Source organism: Dromaius novaehollandiae, chromosome W (genome assembly GCF_036370855.1).
Source record: "Dromaius novaehollandiae isolate bDroNov1 chromosome W, bDroNov1.hap1, whole genome shotgun sequence".
NCBI lineage: Eukaryota > Metazoa > Chordata > Aves > Casuariiformes > Dromaiidae > Dromaius > Dromaius novaehollandiae.
In genome coordinates, this window is record NC_088130.1 from 28806048 (window position 1) to 28831721 (window position 25674).

Sequence of the window (25674 nt, forward strand, 5' to 3'; positions counted from 1 at the left end):
TGTGAGTGCGGTTAAGCACAGGAACAGGCAGCTCAGAGAAGCTGCAGAATTTCCACCCTTGAAGATTTTCACATGCCACCAGCCAAAGCCCTGGGCATCCTATCCTGGTCTTTGACCTTAGCCCTGCTTTGAGCAGAAGACTGGACTACGTGACCTCCATAGATCCCTTCCAAATTAAAGTATTTTATGATTCCATTAAATAAGATGAAAACTTTTATCCCAATAAAGTTGAAATTACAGGATGAACCTTTGACCTGGGGTTAGAGAGCAGGCATTACTCTCTCTCTCCTCCTCACCTCTGCCTTATTAAGAGAGCTACTATGGAAGAAGAAAAGGGTTTTCAACAGTTAGACAAGTTTGTCTTCAATTCCTTGAAAGATGCATTACCCAAAGACAATGAGAGCTTGAAAGGATGATGTACCACTTAGGTTTAATTTTTTCTTAGGTGAAAAGAAAAAAAAACTTTTGAAGACAAATCAGGATTTTCCTGCATGCTTGTGAGTGACACAGATTTGAAGGAGAAATGGAGAGTCTACATTACAAGCTATAAAGCTGAGCCAGATGCAGAGGAGATACTGAGAAGGGTCAGCCCAGCCAAGGATGCTTCCAAGATTATGTCATAGCCAATAAATTATATTTTCTGCACAAGAAAAGCATGAGTCCTAGGGTACAGTTATAGATATCCACTGCTGCCCTCAGTGTGATCATGCACCTCTTGAGTAACAGCATAATCACATTATCAAAACCTTTCTTCTACTTTATTTCAGTTTCTATTTTTTGTCTCTTTTTCCTCATCACTTGGCATCCAAAATTTGCGACAGCACATATCGCATTTTTACCTCTTGCTCTGCAGTGCCACATGCAATTTTAGGGGACTAGAGGTGGCTACCTGAGGGTTGCGGAGGGAGGCCGTGGCGTGAGCCCTTCCGCTCTCGTCCCGCACTGGGGACAGGCACCTTACTGAGCAACACAGAAGGATGGCTGAAGCTTATTTACACAGGAGATCTGCAAATTTCCATTGTGCCAAAAGAAGGGCTGGCTGCTCATTTAGACAACGGGCACTTTCACCACAAAGATGCCCGCGGCCACCCGCCTCAAGCTTAGCGCTGGCGCCTCCGCAACAACGTCCTTGTACCTAAGCCGCTGTGCGGGCACAGCGCTGGCACCCGGCGGCCGCCGCCCTAAGGACACCCGGCCTCGGACCGCGCCGCCGGCCCCGACCTCCATTTCGCGGGCCGGGCCGGGCCGGAGCAAGATGGCTCCCTCCCTCCCGCCGGCCCCCACGTCGGCCGCGGCACCGCCTCCCGTGGCGGGGGCGGGCGGCGCCGGGCGGGGCGGGGCGGGGCGGGCGGGCGGTGCCAGGCGCAGAGCCCGTCCCTCGGCCGCAGCGTGCCCGCGGGCAGTGCGCGCTGCCGCGGGCCAGGGCTGAGGCGCAGCAGCGGGCGCCTGCACCGGTCTCGCCATGACTGCGGCGATGCGGCAGCGGTTTGACCGGTTCCTGCACGAGAAGAACTGCATGACCGCCGTGCTGGAGAAGATCGAGAGCAAGACCGGCGTCAGCCGCACCTACATCGCCATCGGTGGGTGCCCGCCGCCGCCCTGCGCGGCCCCGGCCCGGCCCGCCTCCCCCCGCCGCCCGGCCCGGTGGCTGCGCGGCACTACCGGGTGCCGCGCTGGCGCTGCGGCCGCCCCCGCCGGGCGGGGAGGCCGTGGCCGCCGCTTGCGGCCCCGCGCCTGCCCGCTCCTCCCCCCCCGCCGCCGGCCGCGCTTTGTGGAGCCCCCCCCGCCGTGGCCGGCGCCGCCCTCCCCGCCGCTGCCCCGCGCTGCCCGCCCGCGGGGTAGCGCCTGCCTCGGCGGGAGGTCGCGGAGCCCGGCGGCTGCGGCGGCATGTACCCGTTCAGCGCCGCAGGTGAGCGCGGGCGCCCCGCGGGCCGCCTCCCCCCCCCCGGCCCCCGCTAACGGCTCTCCGCTCTCTCCCGCGCAGCCGTCGTCGGGGCGGTGGCCGTGTACCTGGTGATCGGCTACGGCGCCTCGCTGCTCTGCAACCTCATCGGCTTCGCCTACCCCGCGTACATCTCGTAAGTGGGGCCGGGGGGCGCCGCGGCGGCGGGGGGGGGAACGGATCGGCGTCAGGAGGTTCGGCTCTAGAAACGTCTCCGTGCCTCTTGCCCCTTTTGCCCCGCTGCTCGTGGGGCGCTGGGCGAGGAAAGGGCCGTGGCGCAGTCGCAGCCCTTTCCTGGCCCGGGTCCCTCCCGCGGCGCTGCGCCCTGGGCGGTTTCTCCCTTGGCTGTGCTGTCCCACACCCGGCCCTGCTGGCTTTTGTGGTCCCCGGGCACTAGGTGAAGAACGAGCTCTCTTCCCATCTGGCGAACGCTCAGTAGAAAATCACAGATGGTTTGGTAATTTCCATACTTGAAAATCTGCTCCCATAGTGCTTTATGCTTCTGCGTTGACTTTGTAGCTTTGCCATCTGTAATGGGAAGTTGGATCGCTGTATCTTATCTGCTGCGCTAATGGTATCTGATGAAATACGTATTGATATTTCCAGTTGAGGCTGCTCTCAGATGTGGCAGGAGGGCACAGATGCAGCGTCAGCATGTTTAATGCAAAGTGCTGTGTAAGGGTCCTGAGACAGAGCTGCATCAAGGAATGGTGTTTACTCCAAAATAGCCTAGCTGATGAGTAGGCAGAAATGAAGACATTGAAGCACCTTTTGGGAGTAAAAGACCTCAAAACATTTCATTTTTCAAAGGATGGCACAGGAAAGCCTCCTTAGGAGTTTTCTTTCTAAGAGTATCTGATATCTTTCATGGGCATTAGATTTTTAAGTTATTACAGTAAAACAGATTTCCTGTTAGGTAAAACCACAGTGGAGTATGTTGCAAAAGGCTTTGGAAATATACTGTATGAAAACTCCTGTGTAGCCAAATATGTTCATAAAATGGAAGTCCTTCCCAACTGTACTAATAGATTGTCAAAACACTGTTTGCCTTCTAAATAATGGTGCATAAATGCAGTCAGCAATTTTTAAAAATACGTTCTTTATACTTAGCTCCTAGGAATACAAAATACACTGCTTTGCTTGTTCCTTCTGTTGTATTTTTCAGATATATTGAAGATTGACTTAGTTTTAGACTCTGACAAGATTAAAACTACCTCTTTAAACATCTTTTGATTGTAGTGTTTAGAACTACAGAACTTTTTTCTGAATGCTGTTACTGGTGGGCACTAATTTAGAAGATTATAGGCCAAGAACAACTCTAGAGAAACTTAGATTTTAATTTTTATAAAGCAATTTATACCTAAATTTTATTTTCTTCATTAAAACCTGAAAGTAAAAATACAGTATATCAGCCTATAAGGCTTCAAAACCTTAAAATAGTTGCATAGGAACTATATTTATGTAATAATTTATGTCTGAGGTCACTTTATACTGTTTGTCTTTTCATATGTCTTCTGATTATATGAATATACAAATGAGCACAGAGAATAGTTGCATACTGGCAGCTTTGTTGAATAAACTGATAAAAGCTCTTAGAACTGTGAAGGCAAGATAGTACCAAATAAAATGGAGATAATGAGTTTTCTCTTCCGATTTCTTTTTGCTTCCAAATCTAGAAAATTTATTTTACCCAAAGATAAACTGAAAGTAATATGTCTACCATTCTACATGTAGGAAGATGTTTTAAATCTATCTTAATGTAAAAAGTCACCTCTTTGATGTTACTACTGTGTTTTCTTTAGTGGTGGGTGCATGGGGCATTGTCCTTGGCTGCACATTTTACTTAAAAAAAAAAAAAAAAATCCAAATAACATGCACATGAATACAATGCCATTTCTGACTTTTCCACTTAATGCTCTCACTTTAGGTATCTTCTTAATGCTAAAACATTTTTAGGAGGAAATTAGTTATAATCTTACATTAAAATCTAATTTAAAACATATTTAATCCATCAGTATGGGTTTGGAAGTATGTATCCCTTTAGCTGTTTAATAGCATTATTTATGTGTTGGTAACATGTACTTCTTAGCTTCTTTTTTCCGTATCAAAATTAGATTAAATGTATCTTTATTGCTTGAAATCAAACCTGGAGCATTATTAGTATTTCCTACTGTACAAAGTTAAAGTAGGGATTACACTGCTGAACGTGCCTTATGCCGGGGTCTTTCAGTGGCAGCCTATGGATGAAGCCGCCTGCTGACAACACAGGTGGGCTTACTCCCCTTGCGCTCATTCCCAAATGCAGAGCTGGTATGTAGCATTTTCCCATCTGCGCTCCTCTGCCTCAGACCTGCTGGCAGTCCAGCATGGGTGCAGAGGAGACACGGGGAAGGAGTGGTAATGTGCATGTATTTTCGTGGTCCCATTCTGCTTCCTCTATTTGGGGGTAAGGTGCATGAACTCAGGATAGGAAGTACTGCCTTTGCCAGCCTCTACAGGGTTACAGGGTCAGCCTGGCACCAGGGGAGATGGCCTTCAGTCTGCTCTTTAGCATGGGCCGCTTGACTGTGGACAAGAATCCTGTTTGGTGCTCGCTCTTATACTGGGCTAAACTGTGGTGGGCTAAAGCTGAATTACTGGAGAGATTCCTGCTTCCCTTTCCTCTGCTCTGGATCTGCTGAGTGCTGTTCCCCATGCTTGCGGACTCAAAGCACAAAGAGTGCTACTTGGGATGGTTTGCTTATTCCTCACTCCTATTCATTCTGGCCCTCTTGAAAAGACAGCTGAAGAGCGTGCTATGGGATTTGACAACAGTAGTGAGATTTGCTTCCTAGCTTTGGGCAAAATATCAGCTCAGCTGAAAACATGCTCAAGTGACTCCCCCTGTAAGTAAAACGAAGCGCTGTGGCTCCTAGAAGAGGTCAGAGAACAGAGGCGTTGACTGAAGGTATTATGCAGAGTGTTAATTTGATGTTTACACTGACTTTTCAACAATGGGACCAACTGTGAAACATCTCAAGAGGGTACTGAAAGAGAAAAACAGATTGCTTTTTCCCAGTTAATTTACTGATTTTTATTATGAAATAGATCCGTGAGTGTATCATTTCTATATTGTGGTTGACTAAATTGTTTAATATGAGAAATAACTAAATACTTGGCCAGGTTTCTGTCTTTTCAGAAGAATGGACACTCATTAAATGGTGGGAGAGGAGTCTGTGTTCTGCAAGAGCTGTGAGAGAGATCACACCCTGTCCTTACTGTTAGGCTAAAATGCCAAACAGGGCACTGAATGAGTGACCCATTAGGCATGTTCCAAATCTAACTGTTAGTTTAGGATTTTAGTTTTGGATTACATTGGTCATGATAGTTACTGTCCATCCTCTCTGCTTGCCCAAAAGAAAGAATAGTAGATTGAAAACAAACCCAGAGAAGGATGCTCAGATCAGAATTCAGTCTGTTTATACATGAAACATGAACCACTTCATGGATGTGCAGGTTTCTGCCCACCACACCCTGTAAAATTATGCAGTTTTCTTTCTTATCATTTATGCTCTTCTTTGTATGCACTGTGTGTGGGTGCAGCAGGTGCAGACTTCAGTGGAGAAGCACTGGGGATGGCAGCCCCTTTGTTAGGCCTAGCTGATAAGGTGTGGGTGACCTTCAGTGTTATGCGATACTGCTGCAGCTGCGCAGCTGCCCGATTCACATCAGCCGGTGCTGTGTCTGCCCCAGGGAGTGCTAATGAATGCACAAAGCCAACCCAAGGTGGGGGGGGACTCCCTGGTTAATACTTGCAACTGTCTCATGCAGGCACAGCTGTCCCCCCTCCCCCCTGCCCATTCCCCCTTGGTGTTCACATTTAGCTTTGCTTTGTGCAAGTCTGTGGTGGGTTTATACATGAAGGAGTTTTTTTCCTCCAGTGATACAAAATCTTCCAAAACTCCAAGTCTTTTATGCCATGTCGTCATCAAGGGCCAACCCATGAGGCTCTTACGTAGGCAAAACTGAAAAGTGTTTTTTCCAAGTAAAGATTATCTGGCTATGTCCCAGAAAGTCAGACAATCAGGATTAAAGTTTGTGGTAAAATTCTGGGCCTACTCCTGCTAATTCTGTTCAGTGCTCTGTAAAGAAATAAAGTAACTTGTCTTAAACTGAAAGCTAATATTCACTTGCAGGCTTTTCTGTCTGCAGTAGACTAGCATTTAAAACTGCCACAAATGACAGAAGCAACTTTTTATGTATTTACTGAGCTTTAACTGCACAAGGGAATAATCAGCCTAGATGGAAGAAATGAGTGTTGGCAGTTTTTTAAATAACTGCCAATATTTTCATTGCTTCTCTAAACTTTCCAGAGTTAGCCTGTTTAAATGTAGCTCCACCCATAGCCAGTGGTGGTTAGCAGCCTCCACCAAAAAAATAAAGAGCGGGCAGGAAGGGAGTCTTTGATGACTAAGAAATGCATGTGAGGGATTTGCTGAAGTTTCACAAATGCTGTCACGTTAGTTTAAAAATTGCCAAGATGAAAATGGCTTTGGACAGTAAAAATGCGTGAACTTATTACTGGTGTCTTAAGGGGAGAAAAGCAATATAGCACAATAATACCCCTGCTTTGGCTAATTTTATGCTGTTGCTTCAATTTAGCTGTTTTTGCTATGTAAGTGCTGCTCATGTCATTTTACATAAGACTTAATCTAGACTGAGTGTGGAGAGGTAGAAACATATACAATTCAAGTCTTTTATTGAGTATTCTTGTGGTCTTGAGTCTCCTTCCTAGTTCCTTTGCCTCTTCCATGCCTCTAAAATAGGAATGGTGATTTTTCTTTGGTCAAGGATGCTTTGAACATGTAAAATCATTCATGTATTTGTTGAGAGAGAGGGCAGCAAATTTGTTTTCTCTAAAAAAAACTTAGGAGAAGGCTCTCTCTTTTTCCTATAGGGAAAATGCTGCATGGTATGTTAATGTTCTTGAGTAACGTTCCATTGCTGCTTTATAAAGATGATTTGAGCAAGATGATGTAGGTAACCATATTCACAATGCTCAGTTTAAAAAACAGCAGAAAGTTTCCAAATCTGTTTTCATTTATAGTCTTTTCCCCATTCAACGCTCTTTGAATGAGGTTTCAAACACTAAAAAGTTTTTTAACTTTTGCATCTGTTCTGCCAGTCACTTCCCCAAAACTTGTGATGTGTTTAAAATAAAAGCTCTGTATCTGTTGGTTGAAAGGAAAGCACATGATTTGTCCGAAAGAGCAAGTGGTCACATACTGGAGAGAGCACCTAATATAACAATTACTGTAGGAAAATTAGAATTGCTTTTCCATATATTAAATTTAGCTTAAAAACATAAAGATCTTTGTGCTACAGGTCTACAATTGGAATTAAACTAATTGGAAGATTTCCAGTTTCTAACTGATCTAGATACTGTTTTTAGGGAATGAAGATATGTTTGAGCCATAATAAATGCAGGCACTTTACAAGACCTTCTTAGTCAAGATGTGCTGCAGTACTGCACTCTGCACACGCTATTCTGTCTTACTGAAGTGATCTCTGTATACCTGCCTGATGCAGGCCTACAGATGTTAATGGAATGGTTTGCCTTACTCCAACAGACCCTAGTTTGTGTATATTTCTAAGCTACCCTTCCTTATAGAGAATCACAATAATTCTAAAATTTAATGTGTAGCATTGCTAATTCTAACTGCTGGAAAAATTGAGCTGGACTCAAAAGTGAGATTAGAAAAAATATTGGATTATTATTAGTTGTAGTTCTTATTTTCTTACTTGTTTTGTCTGGTCGTGTATTCTAGTTACATTTTAGAGGTCTTTCTCCGCAGCTATGAAACTCTCGAACATACGAGAGCTGGCAACATCTTGCTGTTCCAAAAAAAAGGGCACCTACTGTCATTGTGCATACAATGAACAAAATACAAATTTATATTTAGGGAATTTTTGGATGAGGATGAGGCTGCCTTCTGCTTTTAGGAAAACAAATATTCCATGGAATCTTGTGTGTGAGGGTCTCTGAACATTAGATAAAACTTAAAATCAGAATTTAAATAGAGCTGAAAAACAGCTGTAATAAAATTACGCTTGAATATAATCTCCACCATGCAACGTAGGTTGACAGGAAAACATAACTTCTGTTCTTTCTGATTGCCAGAAGAATATAGCAGAGGCCCAGTCTTTCTCTACTCAGTAAACAATAGTACTGTGTTTGATCTCTGGGCTTACACCCTAAGCAATAACAGCTGGGGAGCGGCAATCGCTGCATGTGAAATATTCTTTTTTCTTCAAACAAAACCCTCTGTCACAAATACAGAGGAAGCCAGAACTGTTGCGTCTCAGACTGTTAACATGTGGCTTCCTCTTGTGGAAATGCAGCGTGTCTGTACCACAAAGGTAGGATTTAGTTTTTTTCTAAACTCCCTGACTGTACCTGTAAGCTCGTCTTTCCTGTCAGCACCTTGAGGGAAGACAATCTGAAAGACTTCTGTAATATAAACAGAATTAGACATTACCAAAGCAGGGCTAGCAGACCATGTAGCAATACTGGTCTGACCGCTAGTGCGGAAAGTACAGCCAATAGTAAAGCTGGTAAAGCTTAGCGGGAGACTGCAAGCACAGGTGAGCTCCAGGAAAGCCAGCAGTGACTTTCCTTGCCTATGTTAAGGATGGAAGTGCAGCAAATAACCTTTCCAGAGAAAGTACATGAATAGCTTCTAGGGGAGTAGTGAGCTGAACTGTGCTGGTGCTGCTGCTGCGCAGCACCGCCTGTGTCGCCTGGCCAGTGTGCTGGAACAAGCAGTTACCTAACTGTTTGGCAGATGGCCTGGGGAACTGAAACAGGTTAATCCATCCTGGCAAAAAAAGTCCAGGGGGGAGGGAAGGAGAGAGAGGCTAGTTTTAACTTGAGTTAAAATTGGGGAACTGATCTATCATGTGGCCCTTGTTCCAGCACAAGAGAGGGGGTAAGAATAAGGAGAGAGCAATGAGGTGACAGGACTGCTGCTTTTTGTGGGAATGTGGCTTGGTGCTGACTTAACACGTAGTTCGTAGAACTTGCTCAACTGGTAGACGGTGTCCTGTGCTCCTCTTGCTAGCTCAGTCTCCATTCTTAGAAGAAAGGAAGCTGGAAGACTTTGTACCACTGTTGTGTTATTTGGCGTTGCCTCCTGCTAATATCTGGCTCTCCATGGACAATGAATTGCTGTCGCTTAATGAGTTCATCTGCTGCCATCTTCTGGACACGCAAGAATTATGAGAGTGGGGAGATGGCAGGCTTGCATATATACAAATATTGCAGAGTATTTGACAGAAAGATGTTTTCAGGATCTGGAAATGCATGGCCCTACTAGTGGATGCAGTAAGCAGGAAGAAAGATGGAAGACATAAGGCTTTTAATTGCTGGATGAAAATAAAAAAGATAAAGTAATAAAGCAAATACAAATAAACAGGTACTTCCTTCATTGAAGTGATGCCAGATGTCATAGAGGCAGCCTGTCAAGATGAGTCTGAAATGAGAATGACAGGGAGGTGCCAAATTTAGGAGGTCTGTGTTACAGCTGACTGTTGATCCCACAGGGATGGCTGGAGAGCTAAAAGTAAATTACTTTCAAATACCAACAAACTGCTACAAAGAGTTGAGATGCACTGATAAATATAAGATCTAGAAGTACAGGGAATTTCAGTTTTTTCAAGTTAAAGAAAAAAAAGTGCCATGCACAACTAAGAGGGTCAAAAATATGCCTGCCTACTCATGCAGTGTATCACTGGTTAGAAAGCTGAAAAACAGATGAACAAAATGGTTTATCTTCTTTAACTACAGCGTGAGCACTGGGTTTAGTTTAAGCAGTACAGTGTGGTATGAAATACATAGGTTGATGCCTGGGTGGCTTACTGTGCACCAAAGATTTCTTGGCTTATACCAGAGGCTCATGTTGTATCTGTTGTGTTAAATTGTTTACCTGTACCTTTCTAAGAGCCATCAGGTATGCCTTGGAGATTGCAGGGTTCTGAGGGATCACTTCACATGACACTAGACTAGTAGATTTTGGCATGTCTGTCTTGGTTTCTGCCCAGCCTCCAAACCAGTGAAATTACAGTAAACTTTTTCTGTGCGTACTACATGTGTGAATTAACACTAACAATAACTTGTTAGGCTGGAGCTAATTTAGGAATATGTAACAGTCTTTTCCTGGAAGAGATCTTATTTTTGCCAAAAGGAGCCAGATGCTTTATGTGAGCGAACTGAATTTGGCAACTTACTAAAATTAGACCAGTATATACTATCGTCAGGTAACAGGAAAAAATAATCACATTCGATCTAGAATTCAGTTTGACTGATTCTGAGACACACAATCAAAATTGAACTGGTATTCTGAGACTGTAGTTACATAAATGAATGTAGTTACATAAAACACTGGACGGCCAGAGAAAATGGCAGCTTCAGCACTTCTTTGGCCTCACCAGTTAGCAGGTTATCAGGGAAGAGATCTTGCTAAAAATGAACCCAGCCAAGAAGTTTTCAGTTGGGTCACCATCTGCCTGTACAAGTGGCAGTGCGGGCCCATGGCAGGTCATTTTCTCTACTGGGCAAACATCTGTTTTTAAAATAACTGAGCTGGAACATTCACCATCCAGTCTACTGGAAGGTGTTCACAATGACTGCTGTTACCTCCGACATGCTGCTATGAATAGTTGTTTGAGGCTTTAAATAAAGGCCTCTACAGTTAGTGTATAAACACCACATAAAATCCTTTGCAGTGATAAAAAGCTGACAGTGTATTTCTTCTTTTCTTTTTAAATCTGAAACTCTAGGTTTTGGATGTTCCTTTTTTTGTTAGGAGATTGTAATGTTATATGCTACTGGGACTGACTGACTTGTTCTTATGATGTACAAATAACCATTACGAGAAGGCTGTTCTAAATGTGACTCTAGTGCCAGCGTCTCACGATTCGCATTCATCTCTGATCTGTATCCTTTCACTTACTAATGGAGATTGCATTTGGAATATTACACTGATCGATTCATGACTTAACATGGAAAAAAATAAAATGTTCTTGGCTTGAAGTAGCGTGCGTGACACATTGTCTCCTAAAGTTAGTTGCACAGAACATTACAGAGGTACAAGAGTTTCTTATAGAATGTTACTAAAGTTCAGTCTAATTATAGTGAGATTCAGATGTTGAAAAGAAAATAGTTATAAATGACAAACATATTTTGGATATTTTACAGAAATACATCGTATTGCTGATTCTTGAATGTGAAGGACTTTCTGTGACTTACTCTTGAAATACTGTATAAGTAGGGGAGGATGGAGATAACTTTTGTCCTTTTATTTTTAAATAGAGAAGAGCTAGAATATGGATTCACACTGGTACTCTCAGCTGAGGGATATATTGTTCCCCATTCTGAGGCAGAATGCTCATCAGATACTTGCCTTTCCTTGACTGCAGTTAAAATTTTCAGTCGTTGATGTCCCTGCTTCATTCATTCTTCTTTACTTTCCGTGGGGCTCCCCCCCCCCCCCAACTAAGTGGGATTATCATTGATAAAAGCGATCCTTATTTTTTAGAATTCTAAGCACGTCCAGGAGGAAGACTGAGAAAACTGTAGGATACCATGTATAGCACACAAGCTCCAATGAAAACAGCAGTTCTCAAGATCAAGTAATAACTTGACTTTTGCTTGGCTGGGCTACAGGGCAGCCTTTCTCTCCCCCAGTTTAGTGGTCTTGTTTTTCCTAAGCTTAAAGGACAGGATTTTGGGGGTGGCTCATTCTCTGTGTTGCCAGCATTCATATCATTAGAGTTGCTTTACTTTATTTTATTTTTTATTATTCTAGTGCTATGTCCTTGGGGTTAGTGTTTCCAAATGTTTTTCTCTAATGCCATGAGGGCTAGTAACTCATAGTTACAAAAAAAAAAAAAAATTGGCATTTATTGCTTCAGCACTTAAGGATTCACAGCGTTACAGTTTGACTGAAATTTGCAAGATTGGCAGTGCTGTCTGGTAGGTTCCATCAGGACTTATTCACGGATGATGAATACTTTGGAGCAAAGGCTGCCATATCTTGGGATTTTTGGATGAGTGGATATGCTGTAGACATAAGCATATGTTGAACAGGTATCCCTATGAAGCTGAAGTACTTTAAAAGTCAGTGAATACCTGACAGACAGGAAAAAATGTCTATCTGCCTAACTTCTTAAGTCTGATACTTTTTTATTATTATTTGCTTGTTATTAGGGATCTTTGTTTAAGGTCTATATGGAGGCAGTCAATTCTAGTTCTCTGATTTGACTAGGCTGGACATCAACTTAAGGAACTACAGCAGCAGATGGTAAAAATTCGAATGGGGCACACCTATAGCACTGCATTTATGGAGCTCTTAAAGGTCATTCATTTTTGCAAGAGAGAAAATAAGTTAATAAAATATGTCTTATTAGCACTGCGATATCATGTCATCTGCCCTTTGCTACAGCATTGGAGATTCTAAGCTTTTTGATGGAAATTTCTAATTTTCATGATTTCTAAGATGGCTTTAATAATGTCAACAGAAATTAAACAATGTCTCCTTAATCTGTGGATGACTGGAAAATAGCAAGACTGTTAGCCGTTTCACTGCTGAGCATTCGCTCATAAATACCAAGCTAACATGCATATTGTGAAATCTGAAATACCCTTCATCAATATAAATGCCTCTAATAGCAAACTTGTCTGCATAACCAGCATAATTCATGCACTTAAGGCCTGCAGCAAGTTTTCTGTAGCATTGAGAAACCTTGCAGTTAATTCAGTTCTCTCCTTTATTCGTCCCTTTTTTCAACACTGTAACTTCCCTACCAGTTATTTGTAGTTTTTTTCTTTCCTTCCAGAAGTGTTGTTTCACACCTCCAAAATAATAATAATAAAAAACCCAGCCCAGATTAGTAACCCTCTCCCTCGCCTCCCCTTTGTTGTAGAACTCCCTATCCAGTGATACTAGAACAACTGAAAGAGAGGTGCAGGCCTAGGAAAAAATGTGGTTTAGAGTGGGAGGGCAGGCCCTAGTGAGGTTGGCACTGTCTTTGAGAAAAGTGCCTGGAACTGCTGTTTGCTAGTGCTGTGTTGTTAGGAACAGCAGTAAGCAGACCTGCTGCTGTCCACCTGTGGCATACCTGTTTTTCCAGTTGGGCTGATGTGGTACTTTGACAACCACACCTTGTTGTGCTTAAAAGTGTGGGGCAAGGGCTGTTACTATCCCACACAGAGGACCTTGCTGACAGCCACAGGCTCTAACTGAAATAATACATAAGTATAATGCAAGTGCAAAATCTTCATATTGCGTTTCAAAGTAATTCAGTCCAGTAGCTAAGCCAATCTGGAGTGTGTGTGTGTGGTGGGTATGCCAGTACTTTTTCTAAAACACGTCACATGATTGATTTTTTTCTTAGCTTATAGAACTAGGAAGTGACACACTCCAAAGGGTCTGTGAATTCACAAAGCAGGAAATGTATTCACAGACAGCCATCTCTCTGTAGTTTCCACTCTGTAAATCTCCCTCTTAATCTTTATTACAGATTTTAAAAGAAAACTTTACACCTTTGGCACATCCCACAGATGTTGCTTCAGCAACATGTTTAATATTAAGGGAATAAAAATATTAAGAGAATTGAAATGAAATTCATTAAACTGAGTATACAAATTTTAATCCTATGGCATGAGTGGAGAGGATAAATGCTTTTTAATACTCTCAAGTTTCACATTATCAAATTCACCCTTGCTAGCATTTCCTTCTAAAACCCCATGCACCTGTACAGGCTGGTAGCTGACCTGCTGGAAAGCAGCTCTGCAGAAAAGGACTTGGGAGTCCTGATGAACTGTTACGGAAATTAGGCTTGTCGGCCATTTCAGTTCACTATTCTTTAACATGAACAAGTTGACCATGAGCTTGCAATGTGCCCTTGTGGCCAAGGAGGCCAATGGTATCCTGGGCTGCATCAGGAAGAGTGTTGCCAGCAGGTCGAGGAAGGTGATCTCCCCCTGTACTCAGCCCTGGTGAGGCCACATCTGGAGTGCTGTGTCCAGTTCTGGGCTCCCCAGTCCAAGAGAGACATGGACCTACTGGAGAGAGTCCAGCGAAGGGCTACTAAGATGATTAAGGGAGTGGAGCATCTCTCCTATGAGGAAAGGCTGAGAGAGCTGGGCCTGTTCAGCATGGAGAAGTCTGAGAGGGGATCTTATCAATGTGCCTAAGTATCTGAAGGGAAGGTGTCAAGAGGATGGGGCCAGACTCTTTTCAGTGGTGCCCAGCAATAGGATGAGAGGCAATGGGCACAAACTGAAACACAGGAAGTTCTGTCTGAACATAAGGAAAAACTCTTTTACTGTGAGGGTGACAGACCACTGGTACAGGTTGTCCAGAGAGGTTGTAGAGTCGTCTTCCTCAGAGATACTCAGAAGCTGCCTGGACAGGGTCCTGGGCAGTGTGCTCTAGGGGACCCTGCTTGAGCAGGAGGGCTGGACTAGATGATCTCCAGAGGTTCCTTCCAACCTCAACCACTCTGTAATTCTGTCAACTTTTTTATGGTAGTAATCTAGGATTTAGCAAGTCTAGAATCTCTGCTTTACTACTTTTACTAAAGAAAACTCGTGCATTTTTACTTAAGCTATTTTATTGTTAAAACTGCATAAACCTGAACTACGTTCTCCTAGAAGTTGGAGAACAAAAAGCAATTTAGTCATTAAATGGGAACCCCAAGACTTTACTAGAGATTGTTCCATGCTGTTCTTACTAACATAGGCTACATCATAATTTGCAAGTCCCATAGTAGTGGATTTATAGAGCAAAGCAGTTGCTGCTGCCGATCTGCAGTTGATGCTACACGTTTGGGGGAGGTTACTTTGCACAAGCTCTGTTTTGCTTCTGTGGAAGCAAAGTGAAAATGCTTGTTAGTAGTTAGAGCACATCTTCTGGTTTAGCTTTTCAAAAAGGAATCTAGCTCACATACCTGATAACTAAAGATATTTAAGATTAATTTCAAAATCCTGAACTAAATTTAAAGTGTTAATATAGACGCGTGCAGAACTGACCAAATACTTTCCTCTCTCTTCCTCTATCCAACTAATTGGTAGGTGAGGAAGCTATTTTTTTTTTTCTTTTTAAACCACAGAGCTAGAAATAGCTCAAGTATCTTTTCTTTTTTGAGCCTTACATGTAGAAAAAGGCTTTGCTATTCAAAGATCATGGGCACGCTGTCTGTATGATAGATACTGTTTAAGTCTCTTCTGTACAGCATATAGAGAAATTAAATTATGGGAATTCATAAGTAACAACAAATCTAAGACATAAAAACCTCACCATTGTAGATAAAACTGGCACTACTGACCTGCTCACTTCTTTTGTTTTCTTCCCAGAATCAAGGCTATTGAAAGCCCCAACAAAGATGATGACACACAGTGGCTGACTTACTGGGTTGTGTATGGTATTTTCAGCATAGCAGAATTCTTCTCTGATATCTTTCTGTCCTGGTTCCCTTTCTACTACATGCTAAAGGTAGGTTAATTCATTTCCCCCTCCCCTAAAACAAGACTTTTGATGTAGCTGGTTTAATGTTTTCAGAACAAATAGATGACAGCAGATTTTTCCTGGAATCATTCCTGGGTCGCACCTTATTTTTAGATGCTGATTACCTGTTATTTGTTATTCTAGCACTGTGAAAGTGATCTGCCTAAGGCTGATGGTTTTGTGAAACAAGAGGGGAAGCTGGGGTGGATGGCAAGGAAAGAACTGTGGTGTTTTAGAAAAGAAGAGGCTATTGCAGATGTACAGTTGAAAGCCGGTATATGTATATATATGATGTATACTCACATTAACAGTTCTGAATTCATACAGTGCATTTTTAGATCTTCTTTTCTAATGTCTTGGTGGTAAAAAATGTGTCAAGGATTTCTTCATGCCAGCACAGCATCCTTTCTGAAGACGATGCAGTTGAAATTCAGGCTGACCTAGCAAGCAAAGACCAAACACAGATGGCTCTGATAATGCTGTACCAGAAATACCACATTTACATGTGGTGGTGGCATAGACAGTAAGATACTTTTCTCAGTTCAGCAAAAAGTAAAACAACTGAAGGAAGCATTTAAGATAAATGCACAGCTTTCTAGGGTAACCACAGAAGGCACATACATGTGAAAGTATTTGCTGTCAGTAGTGGGGAGAAGGAGAGATTTACTTTTGTGATATAAAGGCAGGCGGAAGGCTTTGGCAGAGGATCAGAAAGCATTGCTGACTGGGTGGAAGGATGGGAGAGCTTGCTTGTGGGGAAAAGGGGAAAGCCCACAGCTTGGCACTTTAAATCCGGCTGTGACTAAAACCTCTTGTAGTATAGTTTGTGGTGTCTCTAGGTTTCCTTTACGATCTTATGAAATGGAAACCCAGATATGTCATACATGCATATTTCAAGGTCTCTTTCATTTTTCAAATATGCTGAATTTGCATACTGACATTCATTTTGTACAGCTTGTACTCTGGACTGAGTCTTGGCTACTTGCAGTTCCTGTATACTTCGATACGCAGGACTGAGACTGATCTTAGGTGTTCCCATATTTCTGCAATTCAGAGCTTAAGCTCTGCAACCTTAAAGTTTTAAATGCTAGGATTTTTTTTATGGATGGATACAAGGCATGCTGAAGCACTCCTTTGAAAATGTGTTACAATGTTTGCATATACTTTTGTTCTCCAGCTGAGAACTATTTTGGATTTCCTTAGGTTTTATTTTTTTAGTAATGCCTATTTTCTATTTATCTGCATTGTTCTCTAAAGTACAGGAAATGTGTATAACTCATGAAAAAAAGATTTTGTGCGTATGTAATCTGCTTGCCTCTTTTTCAGTGATTATTTAATGATTTCTTTGGCACTAACATATTGTAGTCAAAGAAAGTAGCAGAGGTTATTCTAGGAGTATTCTTGGGAGTGGGAGGGAAAGGAGACTCCAGAGCCTACTAATAGTTCTTTCTTCAAATACTAAAATGCTATTTCAGAACAGAATTCCAGCAGACACTTCATACTGGTTATATTATGTAAAGTGCTACTAAGAGGCACTCAGTCAAATGAAGTAGGAGTTTTCATTGTGAGGGCAGTAGCACTTCAAAAGTAGCAGACTGACTTCAGGGCTTTTGACTTAAGACAGCGGTTTTCTCCTCTCACCCCTGCCCCCTATGCAATTAATCACCAATTTCCACTAAAAAGCTATTTCACTTTCATGAAAATGAACTCCTTATTTTAATGACTAAAGTAGTCAGTTAAGTTCGCATCTGCAGTAATATAAGGCATGTTTTGGGTTTTGAGCATGGAACTGATCATGGGATCACACACCATGTTTCCTAGTTGCAATCACTTCATCTGTTGCAGTGCAGAAACTACTTGAACTCCATTTTGTGCTGCCAGGGTAAGAACAGGTATTAGCACCAGATCCAAGTGTTTTAAACCTAGCTCAGGTTACTGCATAATGGAAGTAACTCTGTTCCATGAACACTGTTCCTTCCTGTGGCTGAACTGCAGGCACCTAAAGAGTATACCTTTTTTCCCCCGGTTAAAACTTTCCACAGTCTGAGTTTTCTCAGCCTCTTTTTACAAACCATATTAGGTTTAATGGTCTATGTAATTTTAAAATTTCACAAAAGACTAGGGAAGAATAAAAGAGGTTTAGCAGTCTGACACACTCAATTTTGAAAAGACTGAGATTTGCAACTTTGGTACATATCCTCTTGAAAATACGTTTAATCATCTGTTTCAGTAAATTTCAAAAGTAATAGGTATTTGAGAACAAATATATTATATTTATATATTGAGAACAAATCTGTAAGTGGATAAGATTTAATTTTCCTTGACTACATTAGGACAAGACTGTAAAATCAAAATGACTAATTTTGTTCCTAGGCAAGTAAAGGTAATTTTGATTTCTTTTAATTTCAGAGGAAGTTGGACTTATAGCTGAGGGATTTCCTTGTAAGAAAGGAGAGCTAAGTAACATCTGTGTATATTGGGACAAGTAAAATAACTTGTAGTGGTTAGCCAGTTATTCTTTACAGGAAATAATATACTTCTCAGCTTTTAATGGAAGATAACAGCACAATATATTATCATTTATACTTTATGCTATATTATGTCCAAAATAAATAGAAGCTTTTGAGAATAAGTATTCCATCACTTCTTGCTTTTATTTTCTCTGAACATGCTTAATGAGACTACAGCAGTTGCTACTTACTAATGCCATATTTTTATTGCATTTTGAATTATTTCTTTTAATTAATTGAAATGTCCCTGCTAGGCATTCTCATTGGTAGGCACTTTACTTTGAAAAACTTTATTTTAAAAAAGCTTTCTCTGTCTTCTGGGAAAACATCTCCTTTTAAGCCATTCTGATAGACAGTCACAACCACATACTTGAAAGAAAAAAGCTTAAAGCTTACCTAAAAGGATGTTAAATTGGTTTAGCAAAATCTTCCATAGAATGCAGTTGTTCTCCCCAGGAAAGAGCTGTACTTTCTGAAGAGACATCCTATCAAGATACCTCTCCAGCTCCAAATATATCATAAATGGTTTTATCTAGGGGAAGGAAAAATGGCCTTAAAAAAAAAAAAAAAAAAGGGAGTAGCAATCTCCTCCAGAAGTAGTAGGTTAAAGATCTTTACTTTCAGAGATGGGCATAATAGAGAGAAATTTTATCTTGATGTGCATTGCAGTGAAAACTAGGCCAAAATTTCACATGTCTGAACAGCAAAACATGTAGGATTTGCAATCTCAGTATCCCTTATCTGAGGAAGAACAGAGGGGAAGATAAGCCTTCCAAATATTTTGGATTATCTGAAGACGACTATGTGGTTTTCATAATGCAAAAGAACTTTTATTCTTTTTGTTAAACTCACATCAGAACCTTCCTTTTAAGATAATCTCTACTGACTTAGTCATCTCGTAATGGTCACGTTGTTTAGGAGTTTCTTATGTGACACTAAAGTAATATTTGGGTGTGGCTTTGCTTTTACAGTTTTCCAGTGGAAAATTAAAAGTATGAGGGAAAGGAAGGAGACATATTTAGCTAGGCACAGTGGATTTCTGAAAGGATACTGTAATCAAATGAGTTTCTAGGAAATGCTTTTATGTTATGCGGTATACTGGAAACCTCATAAATAAGTAAAAAGCTTTGCTTATGTTTTAAAAATGACTTTCTCTCAGAAGTTCTGGTGCATTCATTGAAATATGCTTTTGCTGTATCTCTTCGGCTGCTGGAGATACTGCTATGTGAAGATACGTATACTGGAAAACTTTTGAAATCTAAGCTATTAAAAGAGGTGCTATTTGCCAACACTATTAAAAGGTGGCATTATCACTTTCATTTAAATGCAGAATTTTAAGTTGCTTACACTTTTACTGTAATTTAAATGATTAGTTTGATGTTTTCTATTTTTGGTGTCTACCCTATGTGTTTGGGTGTGGTGTTTTTCAGAAGTTCAGATTTTGTGGGGTTTTTCTTCCCTCTCTTTCTCCCCTCACAAAAAGATGTGGAAATCCTCAAATGCTTAATCATGTCTAAAGCAAAAGCAAAGCATGTTTTGTCTGAGGTTGGGGTGTTTTTGATTTGTCTTTTAAGAAAATCTCAGGTGGTCTTGTCTGAGAAGCTGTTCTGCCTTTATTCTCTGAAGAGGGTTTTGACATCCAGTAATGGTGTACTCTGTGTCTAGAAGGAACTGTATTACTGTTGAGAAAATCTGCCTAATTTTGTTGAAGTTTTATCACTGCAAAATGTTTTTGTATATACTTGCAGAGCAGAAGGAAATTTAGTTGAGGGACTTGCCGTTCTTTGAATATTTTCATCTTGCTTGCATAGCTGTAACTTTGTATTTTATGTAACAGTGGAACAGAAGCCAAATAAACGTGATGAAGACAGATATTTGCAATACATGTAATAGCTGTCTTTTCACTCCCCTTTTTAAGATGCAAAAATATTACCTTCCTTTTCTCTCTCCTCACTTCCCCCAGCAGATGGTGGTATAAAAGCTATACCTAAATTGTGCAGTCTGAAAGTGTTTCCCACATCTGTGCTCTATGCATAGTTTGTCTCTATCCTATCTTCATGTCAGTTTTAACACTGCAGTGCACACCATCCCATTCTTCCCCCTGTTGCATTTTCAAGGTAAGGAAGTAGAAATGACAGGAATATGTTTTGGCTGCATTTAAGTGATTGAGGTATCTACACCTTCAGTCATGCCTAGCTAGAGAGACTACTGTTTCATCTAATTAGATTGTATACTACTAAACTAAAAAGACAAAAACATGCAATGTCCTTTTTTTTTTTCCCCCAACAGATGAGCTTTATCACTACAGCCCTCCTCCTTTATCCTATCAGTATGCATGAAATCATTCCTATATAAGGTTCATTATATGAAGCAGTACTGATAGGCATACTTATTAGGCTGTGGCCATGCACAATGAAGGTTGTGTACTGCTTTAAATATACTCAAGTCTGTGACGGAGTTAAGAAGACAGGCTACACCTTTTGTTTCCTACCTCCTTTCCTGTACTAATGCAGATTTCCTTGTCCCATGTAGTGTGGCTTCTTGTTGTGGTGCATGGCTCCAAGTCCTTCTAACGGGGCAGAGTTTCTCTATCATCGAATTATCCGCCCTTTCTTCCTGAAGCATGAAGCTCAGCTGGACAGTGTTGTTAAAGACCTGAAAGACAAGGCTGCAGAAACTGCAGATACCATCACTAAAGAAGGTGAGGAAAAGGCCATTCAGTAATCACATCGATTAGAAAGTTCATCTTTACAACTCTAATATCAGAGTTCATATTTATTGTCTCTGGAAGAAAATTTTGTAAGAAGATCATATAAATTTTTATGGAGAAGTTAAATTTGGACGAAGGTACCAAGAAAAGAGGATTGCAGTCAGTTTTAGCTTCTAGCAGTGCAGTTATGCTTGATGAATGCAAGCTGTTAATTGTATGAAATAGCTAATTAGCTTGTGTGACTTTCCAACATACATACCCATATAAATACTCTCTCTCTGTAGAGAGACAGGTCAGCATCCTCACAAGATACTTTCTGTAAATGCACTTATTGTTTCAGTGCATTCTTGCATCTTCTAAAATACCATCTTGAATACCTGGTACTATGAAAGAACTGCCAAACATCTAGTAAAGCAAATCCTTGAACCCCCACCAAACAGCAACATGTAAAATTAAGTTTTCCTGTCTATATAAGTATTTGTACTTTTCTCTCCTCTGCAAATCAAAGGATTCTGAGCCAACTTTTAAATAAATTATTTAATTTTTTCATTTTTTTAGAATGGCCTCCTAATTGTGTCACAGCCTGCAGCTTGCTTAATTTCTCCTTTTGTTTCTTCGCATTCTAAACAGGACCCTTATACTCTAAAATGTCTGATGATAATTTTACGAGTAAGAAAAGGAATTGTATTAAGTAGCTGAAGTAAAGATTTAAATTTAATTTGAAAATTTTTGAGAAGAAACTTCAAGCACCTTAAATCTCATTTCCCCCAAACACCACATGCAGTGCAACTTCCTCTTACCTAACTTGCCATTTTTCCTATCAGTATTTCAATGATCTGCCTTTCTCTGGTATTCTTGGAATTTTTGCTGTATGACCCTCACTGAGTCATTATTGTTAGGGAGATATCTTAAAGAATATTCTTCCATCTCGCACATGGGATTCTTCTGTCTTCATTCCATCACTTACTTCTCTTTCCTATTTTTAAATACAAAAATTTGCACCTATGTGTATTTTTTTTTTTAAGAAATCGTATCCACAGACACACACATCTGCTAGCATTATTCCAGCATTATATCATCAGCTTGATAGTAACTTCTTGCTGTGAATCTGGATGTCCTAAAGACTGTGAGTAGCCCTATTTTCTCCTTAAAATAGTAGTAAGACAGTCTGTGCTGTTTATTGTGCTGCTCCTCATGTATGGTTTAGATTCACCACACAATCTATTTTTGAAAAGCCTTACATTATCAGTATCATTTATCTATCTGTCTACACACATGCATGCACACACACATGCTAAAACTATTATGTTTCCTTTGTAACTTGAGAGGAAGATAACATTTTTATGCAGCTCAAGAACACTGTATAGGCCACTTGGTTTGTAGGCCACTAAAATTAAACTCTTTTTTTTCTCCTGCAGCCAAGAAAGCAACAGTGAACTTGCTGGGTGAAGAGAAGAAGAGCACTTAAACTATTAACTGGATAAAGAATGTTTCCCTACCACCTCCTTTATAAAGCTTGATGTTACTGGGGACTGTGGTATAACTTTAATAATGTTGCCTTGGAAACATTTTGATATTAAAGGAATGTGTTGTAAGTTTGCTTACTACTTTGCTGTTGTCTGTATAGAAAGTAAGCATTTTTATTTAAAAGCAATGCAGTGGGCAACATCTGAAGCTTACTGAAAATATTTTATTCATCTTCATGCAGAAGAAATCTTTCAGTAATCACCTTCTGCAATAACATAAATAAAAAGTATATATCCCACAGGCTCTGCACTTTAGTTGTCTCTTTGTGCATGTAACTACTCTTAACACTTTAACTGTGTGGTTTAACTGGTAACATAAAATTTTTGTATGAGGAAAATATAGCCTGAAAGGATTCTCTTGAATACGCAGGGAATTATTGAGAGGTGGCATAATGGATGTATTCCCCACTAATGAAGTTGTAAATGATGAAACTGTTATAGGCACCTGGTAATACAGATTATTCACTGTTGCATGTTTCACTGTAACTTACAGTATCTGGTACAGTGCGTGTATTCTTAAATTGATGGATAATAAATATAGGAAAGAGTAACTTCATTCAAGTGATCCAGCTTACATAAGTGTGAAGTAATTTGCCAGAAATGGATGCATTAAATTGAGAGCACAGGATCAGTAAAGTACAACTCCCTGCCTTTTCTTGCTAAAAGTTGTCATCTAAAATTGAAAAGAGAGTGCCTTGTAAGATCATACTCAAAAGCACAAACCACTTTTCACTAAGGAGCGATGCTATTATAAGCACTTTTTTTCTGAAGTCCTCTCGAAATAGTTACGGTCCTTGATCACTATCATCAATAATTAGCACCACAACCTCTGTGAGCTTTTTCTGCTCATAAAAAATCTGCAGTCTGTTCTGATCGTACTAAGAACAACTCTGCATGAGCACTGACCCTTCCTGAGGAAAAGGGATGTTGCTGTCTGTCTAGATTACTTGATGAAGCAAAGTTGTTACAAGAATATATTGTTTCGCAGTTCTTGGAATAGAACTGAATTCAGAGCATGGAGAAGTTTAAGCTTAAATTTTTGATATGATAAAAAGTGATTTCTAGGTCCACTATCCTAAATTGATTAGGTTGTAACCTTAAGATAGGTGCTGAAGGCTTTTGGCTTTCCACAACAAGTTGATATATAAACCTCTCTAAATTTTCAGGCACTAGAACTGTAAAAGAATGAAGCATGCACTTTTATTTAGCAGATCAGTTTTAAATTTGAGAGATACCTGTTATAAGAACAGATGTAATAGTGTCGTAAGAGTAAGGTCTTCAGACTAAGCTGGAAAACACAGCACTGACTCTGTAAGACAGCACCTACAGCTGTCAAAGAGCAACTACAGTAGAGAAGCAGGAGATACACCGTGCATCATTTTCTGTCCTACAGCATACATGGTTTGTCATTTGAAGAAAGAATACAGAATACTGCAGTATGTAAATGAATACATTTGGCTGATTATTCAATGACAGCCTTTTGTTATGAATAGATGTACTGCAAACAGTGAAGTTTACAGCAAAGCTCCAGATGTGAGCAAGTAGAAAATTCTAAGTGACTCACAATTTAATAACCACATTTCTTGTCCTAGCTTCCTCTGTCTTTAGCCCACTTAATATTGCAAGCCATACTAAAGCCTAACATTGTGTTTTAAAGTTACATGCATATCAGTCATATGTGGTCAGTGTAATTTAGTTTTATGTCATAAAATAAATTACCTTAAATAATGATACTTGCACTTAATACTGTATTTGATTTAGGTACAAAGTACTACAAAAACTGCTTTTCTAAAAGCTGTTGGTAAGTCTGAGATTTTCCAGGACTATCCAGGTTTGCAGCAGACACAAAACTTAATTCTTGAACAAATCATCACTTCTTTAAAATTCCACCATTATCAATGAGATAAAACACTTTCAGGTAACTTACAGTGAACATTCATTTACATTTCTCAGAGAACTTAACAGTTGGGCTTTAGATGAACTTCCTATCTTTACAACCCAGTATTTCTTGATCCAGCAGCTAAATTTGTGCTCCTTATCAGATTTCTACTTGAAGGTACCAAGAACTACCACCTGTTTGAAAGTTGTTAATATAACTTGATCTTGTTTGTTTGCATTGTTGCAAACAGAAATGACCATCTGCCATTTCTTTTCTGAAAGACTGAGAAACTTCTGGGAAGACTTTAGTTAAAAGTAAACATGCAGTACTAACTGTGCAGTCTTAAGAAAAACAGTATTTTCTGCAGCAAGTTACCCTTTCCTGCAAATAACTCCACTGGGCTGGCCCCTCGTATCAGTGCTCTTTTCAAAGTCGTTTTCACGACATTTATGGGACAATGTTAATAGACACTTCTACTCAATGTCTGTGCTGAAGTTGTATATGCTAAATAAAAATGGATACAAATAAAGAGATTCTGACAGGACTGGTAAATTGCTTCAGTATTTCTTAAGAATCTTATACCTCAACACATGGAGAAACCTAATTAGTTTAAAAGGCAGAATGTCTTTACAGGATATTCACTTTTCTACCCAGACTTCATTACTGTGTGACTAGCAGGGACTTCTATAAAGCATGACGGAAGTACTTTCACATTATGCGTAGATCTCATGGTGTAGTGTAGCTGTTCTAGAGCATCAGACCTTAACAGAACAGTTTGGAATACAGACCTGAACAGTGAGCACCATAACAGACTGCTAACACAGCACAGCTTTCCAGGCTTCATAGCCTTGCTTTCCTGAGGAATTATCAAGGGCTAGGACCCAGGAATGCAGGGTCCTTTAGAAATGTATACAGGAAACAGTATAAACTACAGGGATTTCAGACTGTTTTTTCCTCTCCTATTGATTTTCTAGTCTTCCATAAATGTTATGGATAAATAATACTGCATAGTTATTGACAGGTAGGAGTGGTTACACTTGCAGTTCTTTCTGCTTGAAGTTTGAGTAGGACATTTCTTCCAGTTCATCCCATATATTTCCAAATTCAGCAAGCAGAACAAAAGTTCTTAGGCAGAGAAAAGCAATAAAAACACCACAATGATACAAACACCACTAATGATACTAAAATAAAACTGAAATTATCAAAATAAAGCAAGACAGTTCACAGAGTGTACCTTCTTGTAAGTAGTGGAAGACGTGCCTAATGTTTGCCAGGTCAAAATCTCACAACTTTTTTAATTTGACAAACTTAAGAAAGTGCCTTGCGTTTGCATTCCAGTCTTGTCAATTTTGTGCAATCAATGGTACTTTGTACAAATATTCTGAGAATCAATGTAAAAATATTATGACTAATTCCTTAATCCTCCCCCCATTTCAAACTTACCCAAACATAGCTTCCTTATGCACACAAGGAAGAGCAGGGTTTAAAAAAAAAATAATTGACAAATTCTTCTGGGTCATGCTACTACTACACAGAATTATGTTAAATAGTATATTTAGG

At 40.3% G+C, this 25674-nt stretch overlaps 1 protein-coding gene across 2 annotated transcripts; it reads left to right on the top strand.

Moving 5' to 3' along the window:
* The first annotated feature begins 1342 nt into the window (after positions 1-1342).
* LOC112995247 (receptor expression-enhancing protein 5) lies at positions 1343-24658 on the top strand. Of its 2 annotated transcripts, none has more exons than XM_064499783.1 (5): positions 1343-1580; positions 1985-2078; positions 15339-15477; positions 20532-20700; positions 22128-24658. In XM_064499783.1, the coding sequence occupies exons 1-5, from the start codon at positions 1463-1465 to the stop codon at positions 22175-22177; spliced, it is 570 nt and encodes a 189-aa protein (XP_064355853.1). In that variant the 5' UTR covers positions 1343-1462; the 3' UTR covers positions 22178-24658. The 2 variants fall into 2 exon arrangements, with proteins under 2 accessions (XP_064355853.1, XP_064355854.1); XM_064499784.1 differs by lacking the exon at positions 1343-1580 and adding an exon at positions 1793-1909.
* The last annotated feature ends 1016 nt before the right edge of the window (positions 24659-25674 follow it).

What these genes read in the sequence shown, in the direction of transcription:
- LOC112995247 (XM_064499783.1), top strand. Translation starts at nt 1,463, where the DNA reads ATGACTGCGGCGATGCGGCAGCGGTTTGACCGGTTCCTGCACGAGAAG. An exon ending in GCCTACCCCGCGTACATCTC is followed by an intron (nt 2,079 to 15,338) that starts GTAAGTGGGGCC and finishes TTTTCTTCCCAG; the next exon opens with AATCAAGGCTATTGAAAGCC. An exon ending in AGATACCATCACTAAAGAAG is followed by an intron (nt 20,701 to 22,127) that starts GTGAGGAAAAGG and finishes TTTCTCCTGCAG; the next exon opens with CCAAGAAAGCAACAGTGAAC.